This window comes from Tinamus guttatus, unplaced genomic scaffold (assembly GCF_059628265.1).
Source record: "Tinamus guttatus ecotype Peru unplaced genomic scaffold, ASM5962826v1 Tinamus_guttatus_pri_ptg000384l, whole genome shotgun sequence".
Taxonomy (NCBI): Eukaryota; Metazoa; Chordata; class Aves; order Tinamiformes; family Tinamidae; genus Tinamus; species Tinamus guttatus.
This window is the reverse complement of record NW_028288918.1, coordinates 3,723,887-3,740,870: the sequence shown is the minus strand read 5'-3', so window position 1 is coordinate 3,740,870 and position 16,984 is coordinate 3,723,887. Positions and strand designations below refer to the sequence as shown.

At 39.3% G+C, this 16,984-nt stretch overlaps 1 protein-coding gene across 9 annotated transcripts in view; it reads right to left on the bottom strand.

The window, feature by feature from the left end:
* The window catches only part of CASK (calcium/calmodulin dependent serine protein kinase), a 202,038-nt gene that overhangs the window by 55,088 nt on the left and 129,966 nt on the right, over positions 1-16,984 (bottom strand). For 6 of the 9 annotated variants that reach the window (XM_088530692.1, XM_088530685.1, XM_088530687.1 and 3 more), the window contains 2 exons: positions 9,652-9,669; positions 3,799-3,920 (listed from right to left, as the gene is read on the bottom strand). In XM_088530692.1, the coding sequence (XP_088386818.1) occupies positions 3,799-3,920; positions 9,652-9,669 (140 nt within the window). The remainder of the gene's footprint in view (positions 1-3,798; positions 3,921-9,651; positions 9,670-16,984) is intronic. The other 3 variants (XM_088530686.1, XM_088530689.1, XM_088530691.1) reach the window with 1 other exon arrangement.

The window sequence follows — 16,984 nt, the reverse complement described above, 5'->3', positions numbered from 1 at the left end:
TTTTAATAATGAAGCATTTAAATTCTGTAAAGACAAAAAACGCTAAATATAAAAAAGGGATTCTGCAAAATTATTAACAATCACAGAGTGAAACTGTGCAACAAGCCCACATGAGGATATGCTGGTTTGGATCCAGACTGAACATAAATGACTTTGCAAACAGTTGACAGCTTTTTTCCCGTGCAAAAAAATAATTTATAATTCTCATTAAAAATAGTGTGTCATCAATGGAATGATAGGAACCCTGTTTTTTACAGCCCCGAGGGATGACACCTCATAATGCCTTAATTAATACATTCCTTAGTTAATGCATTACTTTATTAGAAAGAAAGAATCTTCTGGTTTGTGATCTGTATTATCTGGAAAAACACCCCCACAAGTAGGTAACTTGCAATCTTTGTATAAAGGCAGCTCTCCTTTTTTTGCTTTTCAGTCCAGAAGCAAAAGAAGGTATTTAAGCAGCAGGAATCATGTATCATGTGCCTAATCTAAAAATAAGAATGACTCTTGAGAAAGAGTAGGAACACGAGAACAAATTTAACTGTGGAAAAAGGCCAAGAAAAAGGAACAGCACTTTTTAACGCAATCTGTCAGCCACAACTTCATGACAGGTTATGAAATTCTGACTTAGGAAATTCTTACTTATTGAAACACAGTGCTTCTCAGGTAACTTCTTCTGATGGCCTCATTAACCCCAAATATTGGGAGAGGAATAAACAGTTTCCCTGGCTGAATTCATTCAGCACAAGAGATGATTTTTCAAAGTTCAGATAGAAAAAAAAAAGGCATAGCTTGATAAAAGGCATAGATTAATAGATCCACAGAAACCAAGCTCCTCATCCAAGTTATGAAATAAAAAACGTGCTCTTTTAAATAATACTACTGATAACTTCCTCTAGCACTTTTAAATACACATTTTGTAACTCTGGAATCTTTAGAAAATATTTTTTATTATTGTAATGTGTTATTGTTGTAATTAGTCAATATATTTGGTAAGATTCTATCATTCCTCCCTTCAACATAGCACAATAAAACAAAACTGTTTTTTCATACTGTTTTGTTTTCACAAGTATATTACTATAGTGTGCATTTAAATTAATCCCTTTGTCTCTCTAAGAGAATGACCATGGCTTTTAAAAAGCATGGTAATATTATATGAATTCTTTGCAGCTTTTCCTTGTTTAAAAGTCTATGGTAGACAATTACAGAAATATTTTATCATTACTGAAATACTATGAACAGACTGGTATTGAAAAAGAACAAAGTAAAAAAAAAGTGACAATATTGCAGAAGCATGCTTTCATATCCAGAAGACATAAGAAGGCATATCATCCAGTGAAATATTTAAACTAAGGCCATCTAGATTATCAAAAAATTCTTTATCAAAGAAGTAACAGGATGACCAAATAATGATTAATAAATATCTGAAACATTTCTCCGTAAGTGCTACAGGTATTTAGGTTCTTATATCCCACTTACATTCTACTTCTTCTGTCTAGACTTTTATATCTTGCTCATATTATCTGACCACCTTTCTACACTGCAGCATACAGTATAAAAAGATTTATCTATTTAAGTGTCTGTAAAAGAAGCTAAATGAACTCACACTGAATAAATGGGATACATACATTTTGACACGAATAGAAAGGTACTTCTAAATGAGTTGGCGGAGATGTCACTCAGGAAAGTTATCAGGGAAGTCTTCCTGAGTGCCCCATATGATTGTAATCCAAGGCTTGTTTAACATAAAATGCAGAGTTACTGAGAACACAGATAAGAATTGTGCAGAATTCCCCACGGCAGGGGAATGCCCTCATTGCTTAACAGCTAGCTTTACTATCTCTGCCTCCTGTGCTCCTGTGTGCTTAGCTAGGTGGTGGGAAAGCTGGACCCAGAGGTTTATATTTTCACACAGGCCAGTTCAAAGCTTGTGATTTGGGTGCTCTTCTGGAAGGAAGAACATGTGGATTTGAATCATTTGAAGTTGGAGGATGCACAAAATCCAGATGACCTAGTGTATGTAATTTCTATTGTGTTTTAGATAAAGAGTTTGGACACTGGAAGAAATAAGGCACCATTTATATTGGGATTCTACCAATGCAAGGGTGCAGAGGGGAACTAAAAGAACTAACAGTTTTTCTGGAACTGTTCAGACTCTCCACTACAATAACCATCTGCCTAATGAGTACATCAGCTGGAATGATTCTATTTCTGGGTGCCTTTCAAAGTGCAGAAAGCTTAGATATCGTTAGAACTGTAATATTCACTGAGGAATACAAGTTCTTATATTTAAGATGTAGTATCAAATCATTCATCATCAATATGCTCATATTTTGGTTATGATTCATGAGCACATTTTTGAAATGAATCTTCTGATTATCTGCACTTACCAGTCCATAGTTTTCACAGTAGAGTGTTCCCTGAGCATGTTTAAATTCAAATGTCACTAAATGAGAAAGTGTGTTGCACCCACCAATGGTTAGTCAGTCCATAGGACTAGAGTACAAGTTGTGTAAAGTAAAATCTTTGAAAACACCCCAGAGTTTTTTCGTACTGAATGTGTACAATGTTTTAGACAAAGCTTGTCTTGCCTGAAAACAAACATTTCGTCTTCAACAAGAAATAATCCACGTATGCCAGAATCAAACCTGGAACACTCTTCTGTTTCTTTTTGACCTTTATTTTAGACTCCTATGCTATGTATGCAGCATAGGAGTCTAAAATACAGCACAGTGTAGTCAATTAAAACATTATATGCTTTTGAATTTGTCCTTAGAACAGGGTTCTTCAACTAAATGTGAAGAATGGAATGTGAGCTTGCAGTGATTAAGCAACTGTTTGATTCAACAGCTACTGAAAATTATAAACAAAACCTCTGGAAGTGACAGGAGAGCACAACTTGGAAAGCAGAAAATCCTTGAAGCACAAGAAGATAAGTAGCTCAAGAGTATTCTTCACTCAAAACACCACACTACTTGTTTTTCAAAATGATCCTTGCAAAATAGATCACTTCAGCTTTAGGGAAGAAAAAAAAAATCCCAGAACCATCTGGTACCAGTATGGCAGCTGTTCTACACCAGTAGTAGCTGTGTTTCACTGACACCCTGGTAGTTGTTTTGCTCCCATGTAGCAGAACAGCAAACTGCGCTTACAGAGAGACAGTGAGGACATGGGAGCCAGGTCCTGATGCCTACGACAATGTTCTCGTCTGTAACTTCCAGCTTTGTCCTTTTCTGCACTCATTTTTGTGAAACACATACTGCTATCTTATGGATTAATGATTCTCATGAACCATGCATTAATAACGATCTAAACGAGTGAGCCTACTGCCTACTGTGTCCAAGCACAGGACAGAAATCAGTACATTCAGTTGTTTTACACAGAAAAAAAAAGTTCTTACAAGAATATCCAGAGATTTTGTCTAAGATTACATTACTAAAAAAAAAAAAATGTACATTGAAATTACAATTCAGATTTTAAATGAAAAAAAAAATCCAGTCTTTCTCAAAAGAAGTCCATTGTAGTAGCAAATTGTTTTAAAACATAGCTAATTCAAAACAAGCCACCAAGTCATTAGCTGCTTACATATGATTAAAACAACATATATTTTCTAAAATAGTCTGTAAATAAAATATACTAAAGTTAATTTTAATATATTAAACAGTTAATTTCTGCTTTCCATACTTAAGTAAATTCATTTTGGTAAGAAGCAAGATAATGTAAGATATGCAAAATAAAACAAAATAATGAACAAGAGATATGGAAACTTTTCCAAACTGCTTATCACAGGAAACTTACATCTAGTAGTGTGTGGAGATGCTGATCCTGGAAAACACTGTGAAGAAAATCTAAGTCTTTTTCGCTGCAATCTGTAAGTGCATGAATTTCCTCCAGGCTGTCTAGCACCTGTGAAACTGCTCCTATGGGGCAATAAACAGAAGAAAAAAAAATCAATAGAGCAAAGACTCACGGTAAACTGAACTTTGGAAAAGGAAACTTTCACTTCATACTTCTTCCAGTATAACAGGAACAGGAACTTTTTTTAAAAAACAGTGTTTTCACAGGAAATTTCACTGAATAAACATTACCCATTTCAACAGTGCCCATATATATTGTGAATGCTTGTAAAAAAAACGGATTAGCTTAAACAGTGTTAAAACATGTTTTCATTATGCTTTGTTTGGTTCTCTTTTAGCCTGTTTTCCTAAGGACATCTGATGTAGTCACTTGGTTTATTTGTTGATCTGCCCCCACCATTCTCACCCCTACCTCCCTTTTCCTCAACTTTGAACTCTTGGCCAATTTCAAATACATCCATCAGAGAGGCAAAAGTCATCAAAAACAATGATGCTCTCACAGATTCTTTTGAATCTCAGCATCTAGATAAAGGGGCGGAAGACCTGAACTGCTGCATCAGTTCGAGAGAAAAAGAATGCTGCAGCATAAGCTCCATTCCTTGTTCTGTTTGACCCGTTTGCCTGGTTATCTCGGAGCAGTTACAGCACTGTGCAGTTGTGCAGTGGATTGTTCTGGGTTGCATGAAAATGGGGATTATTTTCACATGGGACCAGGGTGAAAGGAAGACATGAAGAATATGGAGGCAAAATGGAGAAACAGGAGGCACTGTAGAGAGTGAACTCCACGAGGAGAGCTGAACTCATAGCAAAGGAGGGTAAAGAAACACAAATTAAATCCAGAGTAGATGAGCCCACATTATTTCCTTGTGTAACAACTTGTTTTAAAAGGTAGTTATCAGTGGCCACTGACACTGTGTGCACTACTAGAGTGTTTTCAACGACTTATCTAAAAATCTACTGACCACAGTTTTTCCATCATCCTGCCATAAGCATCTGGAAAGATGAGCACCTTACCCTGTAATAATCGGCAAAGATGCCAGTGCCTGACAGTAAAAGGCTGAATGCACTTTCATGAATAAATTCTTAATTCTGGATAGAGAATTCTATACATCCTGTATTATAATAATGTCTCCTCCATATATATATTGTTTATTTTGGCAGTGTCCTGTTGTGAAGATAGTCAGCTCATATATGAGGTTCTTAAGATTGCTGTATATCTCGAAATTCCAGACTCTACAGTATAAGCAACTCTTACCAGCCTTCCTTCTCTCAAAGCCTTTTGTAATCCACTGTATTTGAAAATTTAATAAAATCAAACAAACTCCAACCACAACGAGACAAGTTAAATCAGTAACTTCTCTGCAAACCTTGAAAAACTGGAATAAACATGACAGAGCACACAAAAAGCACTATGTAAGAATTGTGACCCCAGGTCTTAGGAGTAAATTACAAATCTAGAAAAACTTGCAACGCATTTAGTACAACTCTCATCCTAAGACTCTCCTGCACATACTTGAAGGATAACAACTGCGTTATTTCATTCACTGACTCACAACTCACGGGCCATGAGATGATGCCTTTGATCTCTGCTGTGAAACACAGCTGACTACTTAAGTAAATAAATTACTAAAATAAACAGTCATATATGTATTAATGTAAGTAATGTACTTTTTAAAACACGGTGGCTGGACACTAAAGAAAAAGACTAATTGTTTGCCTTCTACTGGTGCTCATAAGGTCACGTGCCCTGAAAAAGGGAAAAACCTGCTCCATGTGTGCCAGTGAACAAGCATGTTCCAGCTGAAGGGAAATGGCTCCCCTCCTCTGGCACACCATGAGGCAGAGCACAAAACCTGAGGAAATAAGGAGACTGGGAATCTGCTGATAAGGCCATGGGTGCAGCTAAGCTTTGAAAGTACAGAAGAAAAAGATTTTCCTGAGTTCGTTTACTCGGGGTTTTGAAGACGGAGAAAAGATCCAATTCAGCCTAAAAAAGACCTTTCAGAAGAGTTTCAAATGCAGATGGAAGACTATATAAAATATAATAAACCATTTCTTTTTTTATAGCTCAGCCTTTGGACGCATGCCAGTGCAAATTCCTATACAGGTGATTAGTAAGCTGTTTCTCTTCTCAAGGAAGAGACTTTTAATTTCTTTTAATTTTCTTCCCACGTGCCACCATAGCATCAGCACAATATGTGACAAGTTTGTGGTTTAGTCTACATTATATCTCTTGGATGTTATTACATGTCTACAGCTGGATGCTGATGAGAAAATTATCCTTTCATTAAAAAAGTCTCCCCTCTAATCGATAATATATACCAGTGAATTATGTACATAATGATGTAATTTGGCCTTTCATTGGGACAGAGATAGGCTCGTGGTATCTAAAGAGTCTGAAGGATTGGAGTGTAACAGAGTTGTCAGCGCTCAAACAACTTCCTCTCTTCCAGCATGGAACCTACTTTAGAGAAGAAAATCAACTGAATGAGTTGAAACTCAGACATGCAGTGTTAGAAATACCTCATCCAGAGAAAAGATACATAGTGAAACCATGTCAAAGGCTTGGAGCACTGGCTGCTCATAAAAAGCCAGTGATTTGTTCAAGAGCTGCTTAAGAAGAGACTTTAAACCTTTAGGAAGACACTTTGGACCCTTAGGAAATGGGTCAGCTCAGTGTGACCTTAAATTTAAGTTCAGTATGGCCTTAAAAATTTCACTAATGTCTGATTACAGCTGACTGAATATGGCTGTATTGCAGTGTAAAATGCTGTTAAGGCTACGAGATGGAACAAATACCAATTCCACTGGCTATGGGTGCAGCTTCAGGAACTGATGATACTGAATCATCTTCAATTGAAAAATGTGACCAGAAAATACCAGTCTGGTCTGTTTGAAGATAATTTCTGCTTGTAAACATAAGCCTTCTACTCAACTATTTTTCTGAAACTATCTTGTACCAAACAATGATTCTCAGAGGTCAATGGTTAGTCAATCAGCTTCAGTCACTGCAAGTCTGGAACCAGTATCTTATGCTTCTGGGACATCATGTCTGGGTATACTGAAGAACAGAAACATCACGACAAAAACAGACATTTTGCAAGGGCTGAAACTGCTGAAATGTCACCTCTTAACCATTGGGATCATGAAGATCTTTATTTCTCTAACATGAGAGAAAACACATATGTAAAATGCTTATCAGAAAGCTATCACCTTCTTGATCGCACCATAAAGTTGTATGCAAAGGAGTTTACAGTGGAGTTTTCAAAGGTAGTCACAAGGCTTATGATAGTCCTGTGCAGTCATTACTAGTACATGAAATGCTTTTACTGTTAATAGAATTACTTCTTAAATGTAATTGTTTTTAAGATGGGGGGGTGAACGGAGTACACTTCTGCTTACTGAGGCAGAAGGTCTCTGTAAATCAGACTTATTTTCTTTATTAGGCAATAACCTGGTAGTATTTCTTCACCTAGTGTGATGCTGCAAAAGTTATCATTGTTATGTACTACAGAAGCTGTTATCTAATTCATAGAGAAGGAAGTCTAAGAAGAGTTCTCTGTTATGACTGAATTCTATCTCTAGAGTCCTTGCAGTTCTCACAGGAAGCCCTTGAAATGACCTGAGGTCATCAAGCACCACAGCCCCTGCTTCATCGAGCTGCAAGCAGAACAAGCCCTGGGATGGTAATATAAAGGGGTTTTATTCTGGCATCCAGTTATTCTTCTTATTTGATATAGATTATTTGCCTAGAGAAGCTGATCTCTACAAGTGGGAAGGAGCTGCTTACTTATTCTCTTAAAAAGAAAAAAAGTCTTTAAAGTAATATTCAAAGATAAGAAGCTTCTACTGAAATCCCGTGACTTGCATGTTCTTATAAAGCTGAGGGACATGCTGAAATCTGCTTTGCACGTGAGACTCTGAAGAGCATGACTTTATCAACAAAGTCAGCTGAATTCAGGAGCAGCAGATTGTACTGAATCTGACACACTCAGAAACATTCTTGGGGATGGGTTCTGTCTGATGAACAGGGCATAAAGCCCTGTTTGCAGTGATCCTGTGCCCTGTGACAAAAGACTTTTGAAAGTTTCCATAAGAAATGTGGAATTGGCAGGCTAATTTTCCAGATTATACCTGGTTTTCCTAAGCAGGAGAAGGGATTTGAGGAATGTATCTGAAAGTCTGTGGATATAAGGGTACATGTACAGCCACATCATTTACTATTCAAAAAACCCCAACTGATCTAAGACACATCAAGTCTTCTTCAACATATACAGTCCAAAGGATATTCATCTCATTGTCACAGACACAAAATGTAAATCATTGACACTGACTTCAAAAGCAAAACTTCTGAGCATTGTGTGTGGAAAAAGTAAACACTAACCAACAGAGCAATTAATATTTTACTTCATCTTTTGAGCTCAGTATATTTTATCTCAAGTATGAGCAATGCAGGGCTATGTTAATGTGTCACTGAATTAAGTTTTACTGACTTCCACATAGATTCCAAGTGGAATGGATTCCATTAAAATCCATGGCATTTGACGACTTCCAAGTAGATTGGGATAGGCAGCAAGAACACTATCAGCTAGAAGGCATATACATATTTTAAAGGTGATAGGAAAGAAAATGCAGCTCTTTAACTACCTAGTCCATTTAAAACAAACCAGTTTGATCATCATTATATATTGAATTGAGTTATTCATCTTTATGGCTTTCCTACTAAAAGCAGAATGGAAAGAATGTAGCTTGGCACTGATGTTGTACTGACATATTAGAACACTGAGAGAAGAATATAACTACAGTTGTATGTGAATAATATGATGCTGCTGCTGCAAAAAATGTATTTCTGCTTATGCATGTATATAAAATGTGTGCTAAATACATGAAGAAAAACAGACCTGAAGTCCCTAAACTAAATAGTTCTAGTAGCGGTATTGTTAAAGTTGTATTTCTCTATGAACCACCCACAAAACGCCAAAATGATAATATAGATGTATGGTGACCTATAATGAAATTGTACATCACTTTATATGGCTTGCATTTTGAGAGGCTGAATTTGTTGTTTTTGGAATTGTTGTTTATATTTAATTGTAGAATTTCTAGAAACCTAAAATTTCACACTCCCTTCTGCATAAAGCTCCTTCTGCCTAATAGGTAGAGGTGGAGGTGCTAAAACTTCGAGTCTCTCACAAAGCAGGCAGCTAACTCAAAGCGCTATCTCCTCTGTACATGTCAGTAATACTCTTTCATTAAGGAGACAGTTATTCAAATTATGTGCATATACACAATGAATATGCATATATCACATATCACATAAATACACAGGACGATCAGGAAAGCCCATGCAAAGATATTGCAAGAAAATAATATATGACTAATAGTATAAAATATGCTTAGTATACAAGAGAAAGAAATAGTCCACAAAAACATTAATTCAGGATTAAACTCAGGCAAACCCAAACCATTTTATCCTATATTAATTTAATGAAAAATTCATTTTATATTAGTTGTGTTGCAAGTATTACTGAAAGCAACAAAAAAATCCATGCAGTTTGAATACTGCCTCTAAACTAGAATGCTCAGAATTGCCTGGAAATCACTCTACTTTTGATTAACCATACTTTGGAAGTTAAGGAAAGATTTAGTCCAAAACAGACAGGATATTTTTCTTGAATAGGCAGTATTAAAACTGAAAACAGCAAAGTGAGGGGAAAAAGCTGAATTTTAAACATGCAAAGACACAAAGCATAGCTGAATTATATGCCTTAAAGGAAAACAAAGGGATACCTACTTTCTGCTGCTAGAAGTCCTAGTAGGAAGGCAGCATTTGGACAAACAACAAACAGTACGAAGATTTCAGAAAAAGCAATTTATAAAGCTGCAACCTCGCACACTAGTTTAGCCAGAAGATAGCATGAACAAATGGCCACGATGCCCTCCCCCCGACCTCTTCTTACATAGGCTTTCTGTGTGGGAACCAAGCGGGATTCGTGGAGTGGGATGGGAGGAAAACAAGTAAGTGGCATTATAGCAAATGGCAAACAGCACATTTACATTCACATTGCTAAGCATCTGTAAAATCAGATTTCTTTCCAATACTGGCTGCACTACATTAAACTAATGGACATAAGTAAATGACTTTTTTTGTTGTTGTTTTGTTTTTAAATTGCTTAAACAGAACAATGTTAAACAGCTGAAAGAGCATAAAGATAAAAATAACAATGGATCACTGGAAACAGTGGAACGCATAGCTATAACACAACAGGAGTTAAAATTTTTCTAGTAATCCAATACTTAAAAGTTGTAAAAGAAGTTACAGAAAATCGTTTCGGTGAGTTGCCAGTGTTACACTTTTTATCAGTTTCTGTGATTTTGTTCCCTTTCCAGAACTTTCTTTAGTGACCATAAGCAAATAGGGAGAGTCAGTTTTACCTGTAAGACCGAATAATGTATTGATAACAGTACGTAGGGGAATATAATTTATTGTGTTTTTCCAAATGCTGATGCTTGAAAGTATTACACAGCTCCTTAGCAAATATTTGCAAAATCATTGCTAATTTTGGCTTATAGTATTTCTTATTCTTTCTCACATCAATAAAATTGATAGTTACAAAGATATGGGCTCATCTTGTCCATATTTCAAGTAATCTAAATTCCATGGAATTACTTGTCAGTTTAGTTAGTTCCACACAGGTTTGCAATTGTGGAGCTTACAACTTGGATATACATTTGTTTGATCCCACTATGAAAGTCTACTTTTCAGATCTAGCTTTCTTTCAAATTACTTTCAAATTTGAAAAACAGGTCGTCATCTGATAAGAGGAAATACACTAAGAAAACAACAAAAAAAGAGCTTTCAATTTATGTACAGTAATCCTCATAAACATGTCAAAGTGCATTTATAAAGACACCATATGAAACTTGCACCTCAAAATTCAAAGAAATAAGTAATCACAAGTAAACAAGTAATTTACAGATAAACCGCAATGGATACTTAAGTATGTGCTTTCTGTGCAATGAAAAAATGCTGCTTCTATATTCACCATGTTACATATTGACCACAGAGTTCAGAAAGCAGATAAATATTCAGGAAATACTGCAACAGTGCTAGGTCAGTCAGTCCTACAGATAATGTGCTGCTCAATTTTCTCTGCGGTTAAACTGAAACACAGCATTATACCATGTTTTTAAAAGCATCCAAAGCCACTCAAAGCACAACACTAAAATTACCCTGAAATGGTTAGTCACATTTCAAAATACGACTTAAATTGTTTTCAAACAATTTAAACATGTGACACAGAGGAAAGTCATTTGAATTAAAAGGCAGGATTTGCTTAGACTAAAAATCAAGTATTTAATGCTCCGAAGATGATGGACTGTCCACCAACTTCACTCTTACAGTGCTGAAAACAGAGCTATAAAGAGTATTTTGGGAAACGTAAAGTTATTATACAACTCTTCATTTTATGGCCTTTTCTAAGTGTTGCCCTAAAATCCTACACATCCTGAAATGACTTAAAACTCCCAAACTGAACGATTAGTCCTCAGTTCACCTTCCCAAGCCAACACGTCAAACATTTCCACAGCCTTTCCTTGCCTTGCCACAGGGTGGGCAATGACCCTTGTTTACCCTGAGGCACTTAAGACACATCAAAACGACACATCTTTGCTCTTCCATCACATGACGGACACTCGCCATGTGTCCTCAACATGTGTCCGAATCCTTTGCACTGATCTTGTGGGCAATCAAGTGACAGCAGGCAGCGTGCTGAAGTGTGGGGGAAGGAAAGGGAAGCGCAGCAGAGAGCAAACAGACCCAACTCCTGATTCACTTCATGGTCCACTAAGTGCTCTCTACTGGGACAGGGTTTTTCAGGTGCCAGATCCAGTCTTTAGAGCTAATAATTGATTAGTTCTGATTTAAATTTGCTTCACCATATGAAAAAAGATCTAAAATAAGATTTAATTTGGAAACCTGACATTCTACAATGTCTTGAAGACAAGTAAAGTAACAGTCAAATAGATATTAACTTCTACCAGAAAAATATTGCAAGACACCTGTCCTTTGAGCTGTTTATTACCTTTACAAAATAAGTTACCAAATACAAAATATCCTTCAACAGTAAAGTGTAGAGGGATGGCTAGAGAGCCGCGTACATGGCTGCCCAGCAGGCCTGCTCAATTCCAGCCTTCAGGTTTCAGTGAAAGAACAAAGGGAGTGCTAACTAGGAGATAAGAAAGTAGACCAAGGTCAGAGGGAATAAAAGAGCTGTTGAACTAAAAGGATGAGCTAAACAAGTAAGGGGGGCTGTAAGGGTCTGAGTTAGATCATTGTCTACCAATTAGGAGCCTGTGTAATTACATCACTAATTGTTAAGAATCATATAAATGTACTGCATGAAAAGCTAATAAACGAAGTCAGTTCCAGCTTCTATGAAGTTGTTGTCTGGCATTCCTGACCCGCTCCAAGCTGCAACAAGTGGCGCCCGAACAGGGACAAGATTCCGAACAGGGACACGATTCCGAACAGGGACAAGATTCCGAACAGGGACTGGTACAGGGACCTGGCACAACGGTGCGGGATTCCGGAGGACGACGTACGGGTGCAGCCGAGTGATCCGACCAAGAAGGTGGACCGGAGCGGGTAAGCCGGCCGTGATTGCGCACACGGGAAGACGGCGTGGGGTAACGGCTAGAAGCAGAATTCCCAGTGCACGTGTACATGGAGCGAGAAGCTGCTGAACAACTGCTGCTGGACTTATTAGCAAAAAGGGAAGCAGCAGTGAGCACAAAGAAGCTGTATGAGTTGATTAAGTGGGCAAGGGAGAAAGGACATTTAAAGGAGCCACAATTTGTTTTTAGTATAACAGAGTGGCGTGAGATAGGGAACTCATTATGGGAAGCCACTCTGGAGGGCAACAAAGCTGCCAAAGAACTGGGTCAAACTTGGCGCGAGGTGGCGAATCAGCTCAAGTGTATGCAGGCTGAAAAGAAAATGGTAGCAGCCGCGACGCAGATGCTGCAAGGGGAGGAATCAACTCCTGAGGGATCGGCAGTGCAGAAGGGCCCCCTTGGACGAGGCGCCACTGCAGTCCCAAAGAGCACCGCCAAGGAGTTGATCGATAGCGTTCTCGGAGGTGGGTCGTCGCAACTTCAGCGTCCCTTGGAGTCATCACCTCCACCACCGGAACCTGTGCCAGCCGAATCGACCGCGACTCCCGAATCGCCACAGCAGCCATCGGCGCCATCACTCCCGGCAGGGGCAGCTGGAAATAGACCACAGGAGCAACCACCAGAGCGAAGCCGGGACCGACCCTCTGATAAGCTGTTCCGAGAAGCCTCTAGAGCGCTGGTTCAAGCCCAGGCAGATGGGCGAGCCACAGATGGGGGGTGGTCGGGGGCTTCCGGGGGGCTTTCGGGTCCACGGGTTTCCTCTTCGCGTTGGTCTGGGGTTATCAGGGATGCAATTCTGGAGGGTCAATGGGAGCCGGCTATGAGGGTAGCGTGCCCGGTAACCTTTGAGCCGGATGGTCAAGGGGGGGCAGCGGGTAAATGGGATCCGTTTGACTGGAAAATTCTGAGTCAATTGAGGGATACGGTCGTGCGTTGGGGGATCAAAGGCGAGCCCTCCAGACAAATGCTATCCTACATTTTTAACAGCGATATGCTTCTTCCTAGTGACTGTCAACAAATCGCAAAATTAATCTTGACACCAGGACCGCCACGCCACCGAAAACCGCTGGTGTCTGGAGATCCATTGCCAACCCCCCCAGCCCGTGTCCTCATCTGTGCCGGTGGCACCTGCACTGTCTGTGCCCCCACTCCCGGACCGCCCCGTCGTGCCTAAGAACGGCCCGGCTGGGTCCAGGACTTGTTAGATCACCTTGAAAAAAGGAGAAGGAGGGCCGGGGAAGAGAAGGCGAATGAGATCAAGGAGACTTATGTTGCTGAGGGCTTGACAACAGCCAGGAGGGAGGTGCAGGGGGATTTGATCTGTCTTTTAAAGTGGGGGTTGGAGAATTGTAATGCTTTAAGTGAGGACAGAAACCGTTATTAGGGCTATTGTTTCTGTTTGCTATGTTCATCTCTATTATGTGTTGTATCCTTTGTATATTGATGCCGACACGAGGTATGGTTGAAAGGTGGAAATTTGTATGATCCGTAGAGTCATAAAACTATTGTACAAAACAGAATCCAAGACCTTGAGAAAGAAGATGTTTGCCTGCCCAGGCTGAGTGATACGGAGCATGGAGGCGGCTGCTCAGCCAGGCTTATAGCTGACTCCTCCGAAAGCAGTTGAAGGCGACTGCTTGACCGGGCTTGTAGCCAACTTAACTGCAAACATCCTCTAAATTAATTTGAAGGTAAAACATCCGAGAGGGAGGGAGATGAGAAAGGCAGGACCCTCGGACTGACGGCTGGGACCACTTACTGGCATGCGCACCTGTGCAGCCAGGAGGGAAGGTTATGTGACTGAAGGTGGAGTTTGTCCGCCCCCCGGTCTGCCTGCTGGCACGTACTGGCCCTACGTGACAGGATGCACCGGGCTTAAACAGATAAAGCAGAGCGTAAAGGGGGGTGGTGAGACTCCTAGCACCGAGACCCACGTTGTCTCTGCGGGGACGCCCGCTGAGTTAGGAGCCTGTCAGCAACCCTCTAATCTGCCAGCTCAAGAGAATGTGCAGTCTCAGTGTCCTGCCGACAAGTATTACCTCACGAGTAATTAGGCATACTTTGCTTCTTTAATGTGCTTTCACCTGGCTTTCACCTGGCTTTCAGCCACTTTGTTCTGTGTGATTATTGCCGAATCCCAAACCCATTCACAACCTAATTGGCAACGAGGATGGGATTAGGCAATTGAGACAGTGGAACTCACTAGTGGAGTGCACAGCTACGTGAGGTCGTGCCACTGGATAGAAACTGTGTTTGTGCTGTTTGTGTGTGTGGTCTTTAGATCTTTATTGTGTAATATATATCAGCAGAGAGGGCTGAATAAGCACAAAAGGAAAGTGCAGAATTTGAAAGTGGGAAAGCCAGGAATAACTCAGACTATGGCGTTCCCCCCCCAACCAGTGGAGGACTGGGAGCCGTACTCTGACTTGTATCCTTGGAAAGAGACTAGGGAAATACTTCAGCATGGGAAACAAGAATGAAGCGACGGCCAAGCTCCAGTGCAACTGGCACGGAAGGACCTGCAACAGTCCTTACAAATTGTAAAAGCCTCAATGCTACTGGAGCGGGGGCCTTCTTAATATATAGAAATCCCAAGCAATTTCTGGGGAGGAAACCAAATTGAAGCTATGCAAACATAAATAGAAATGGAAATCGTGAACCTTTCAAAATGATTGGGACATCTTAATAATCGATTTGAAAGATTGTTTTTTCACCATACTATTGCATCCTGAGGACCATGACATAGTGGAACGTATGAACCAAATGCTGAAATGCCAGCTATATTAAGAAAAAAAAAAAAAGAGAAAAAAAAGAGAAAAAAGAGAAAAAAGGAAAAAGAGAAAAGAAAAAGAGAAAAAAAAGAAAAAAAGAAAAAGAAAAGAGAAAAAAGAGGAAAAAAAAAGAGAAAAAAGGAAAAAGGGAAAAGAAAAAGAGAAAAAAAAAAGAAAAAGAAAAAAAAGAAAAAAAAAAGAAAAAAAAAAAGAAAAAAAAAAGAAAAAAGGGAAAAAAAAGAAAAAAAAAAAAAAGAGAGGGGAGAATTGGGAATTATGCCTGCAGAAAAATTGGCAAGAGCAGAATATGTTTTAAAATTTTTGAGATTATCCCAGGACAGCCTAGTCCCTCTGATGGTCAAACACAGGGCTGGGCTAAAGGGAGCCCTGACAGAAGTAAAGTCGGGTCCGTGTAAGATGATGCTGAGAGACTGGAACATGGGAAAATGGATGGGAGCTTTGGACTTGATAACCTGGGAAAAAGGGTATGCTTGTATCATTACAGATGCTGGAACCAGATGGGTGCCAGCAAAATGGGTGAAACCCTGGCTGGAAGCAAACTTGCATACATCAGATGTAGCAGGCAAGCAGCCGGTACTCTAGCTGTGGAAAGTGTGAGCCTGCAGAACATCATGAGAGGAAGAAGTGTCCTGTACTACTAAGCAGGCCTTGCTGGTACAAAAGAAAAAGGGGGAATTGTAGAGGGATGGCTAGAGAGCCGCGTACATGGCTGCCCAGCAGGCCTGCTCAATTCCAGCCTTCAGGTTTCAGTGAAAGAACAAAGGGAGTGCTAACTAGGAGATAAGAAAGTAGACCAAGGTCAGAGGGAATAAAAGAGCTGTTGAACTAAAAGGATGAGCTAAACAAGTAAGGGGGGCTGTAAGGGTCTGAGTTAGATCATTGTCTACCAATTAGGAGCCTGTGTAATTACATCACTAATTGTTAAGAATCATATAAATGTACTGCATGAAAAGCTAATAAACGAAGTCAGTTCCAGCTTCTATGAAGTTGTTGTCTGGCATTCCTGACCCGCTCCAAGCTGCAACAGTAAAGTAGTATTTTAGCTTAATAAATATTTACTGCATTTTTCAAAAATCCTAAGGCCTCTGCCATGCTGTTCCAAAATCCATCATGATTTACTTCTGCTGTTACCTACAAAACACTATAAATTAATAACAGCTAGACAGTCAGCAGGATTAAGAAACTCCTTCAGAGGACAACTGCTGATAAAATAAAATTGATCACCCAGAACAAGCACATGATAATCATTAGTTGCATGCATTAAGAATTACTAATGTTTTGTTACTGAGAAAGGAAGATGTATGCAGAATAATACCTGACTGATTATCGGTGAAATTGCCTACGCTAATTGCCATCAAATTTAGTTGTTCAATTTGCTTTTCCTTGTTGGAAATCTCTCTGATCATGAAGACAGAATATCTTTTGTAATTCCGCATGTGAGAAAGTGGACTAACTTGCTACCTATAGCACCTTCATACTGCAGACCATTGCTTTGATAGCACAAGAAGAGTCTCAAAATGTCCAGTAATCCCAGAACATAAAGAGATTAATCTGCAAAAGGGACAGAAGTGAAATTTTGTCCTTCTATGCTTAGAAAGACCAAGAGCAAGACAGAATATAAGATTTGCATAATCTGGTAAATGTCTACATTTCAGGATT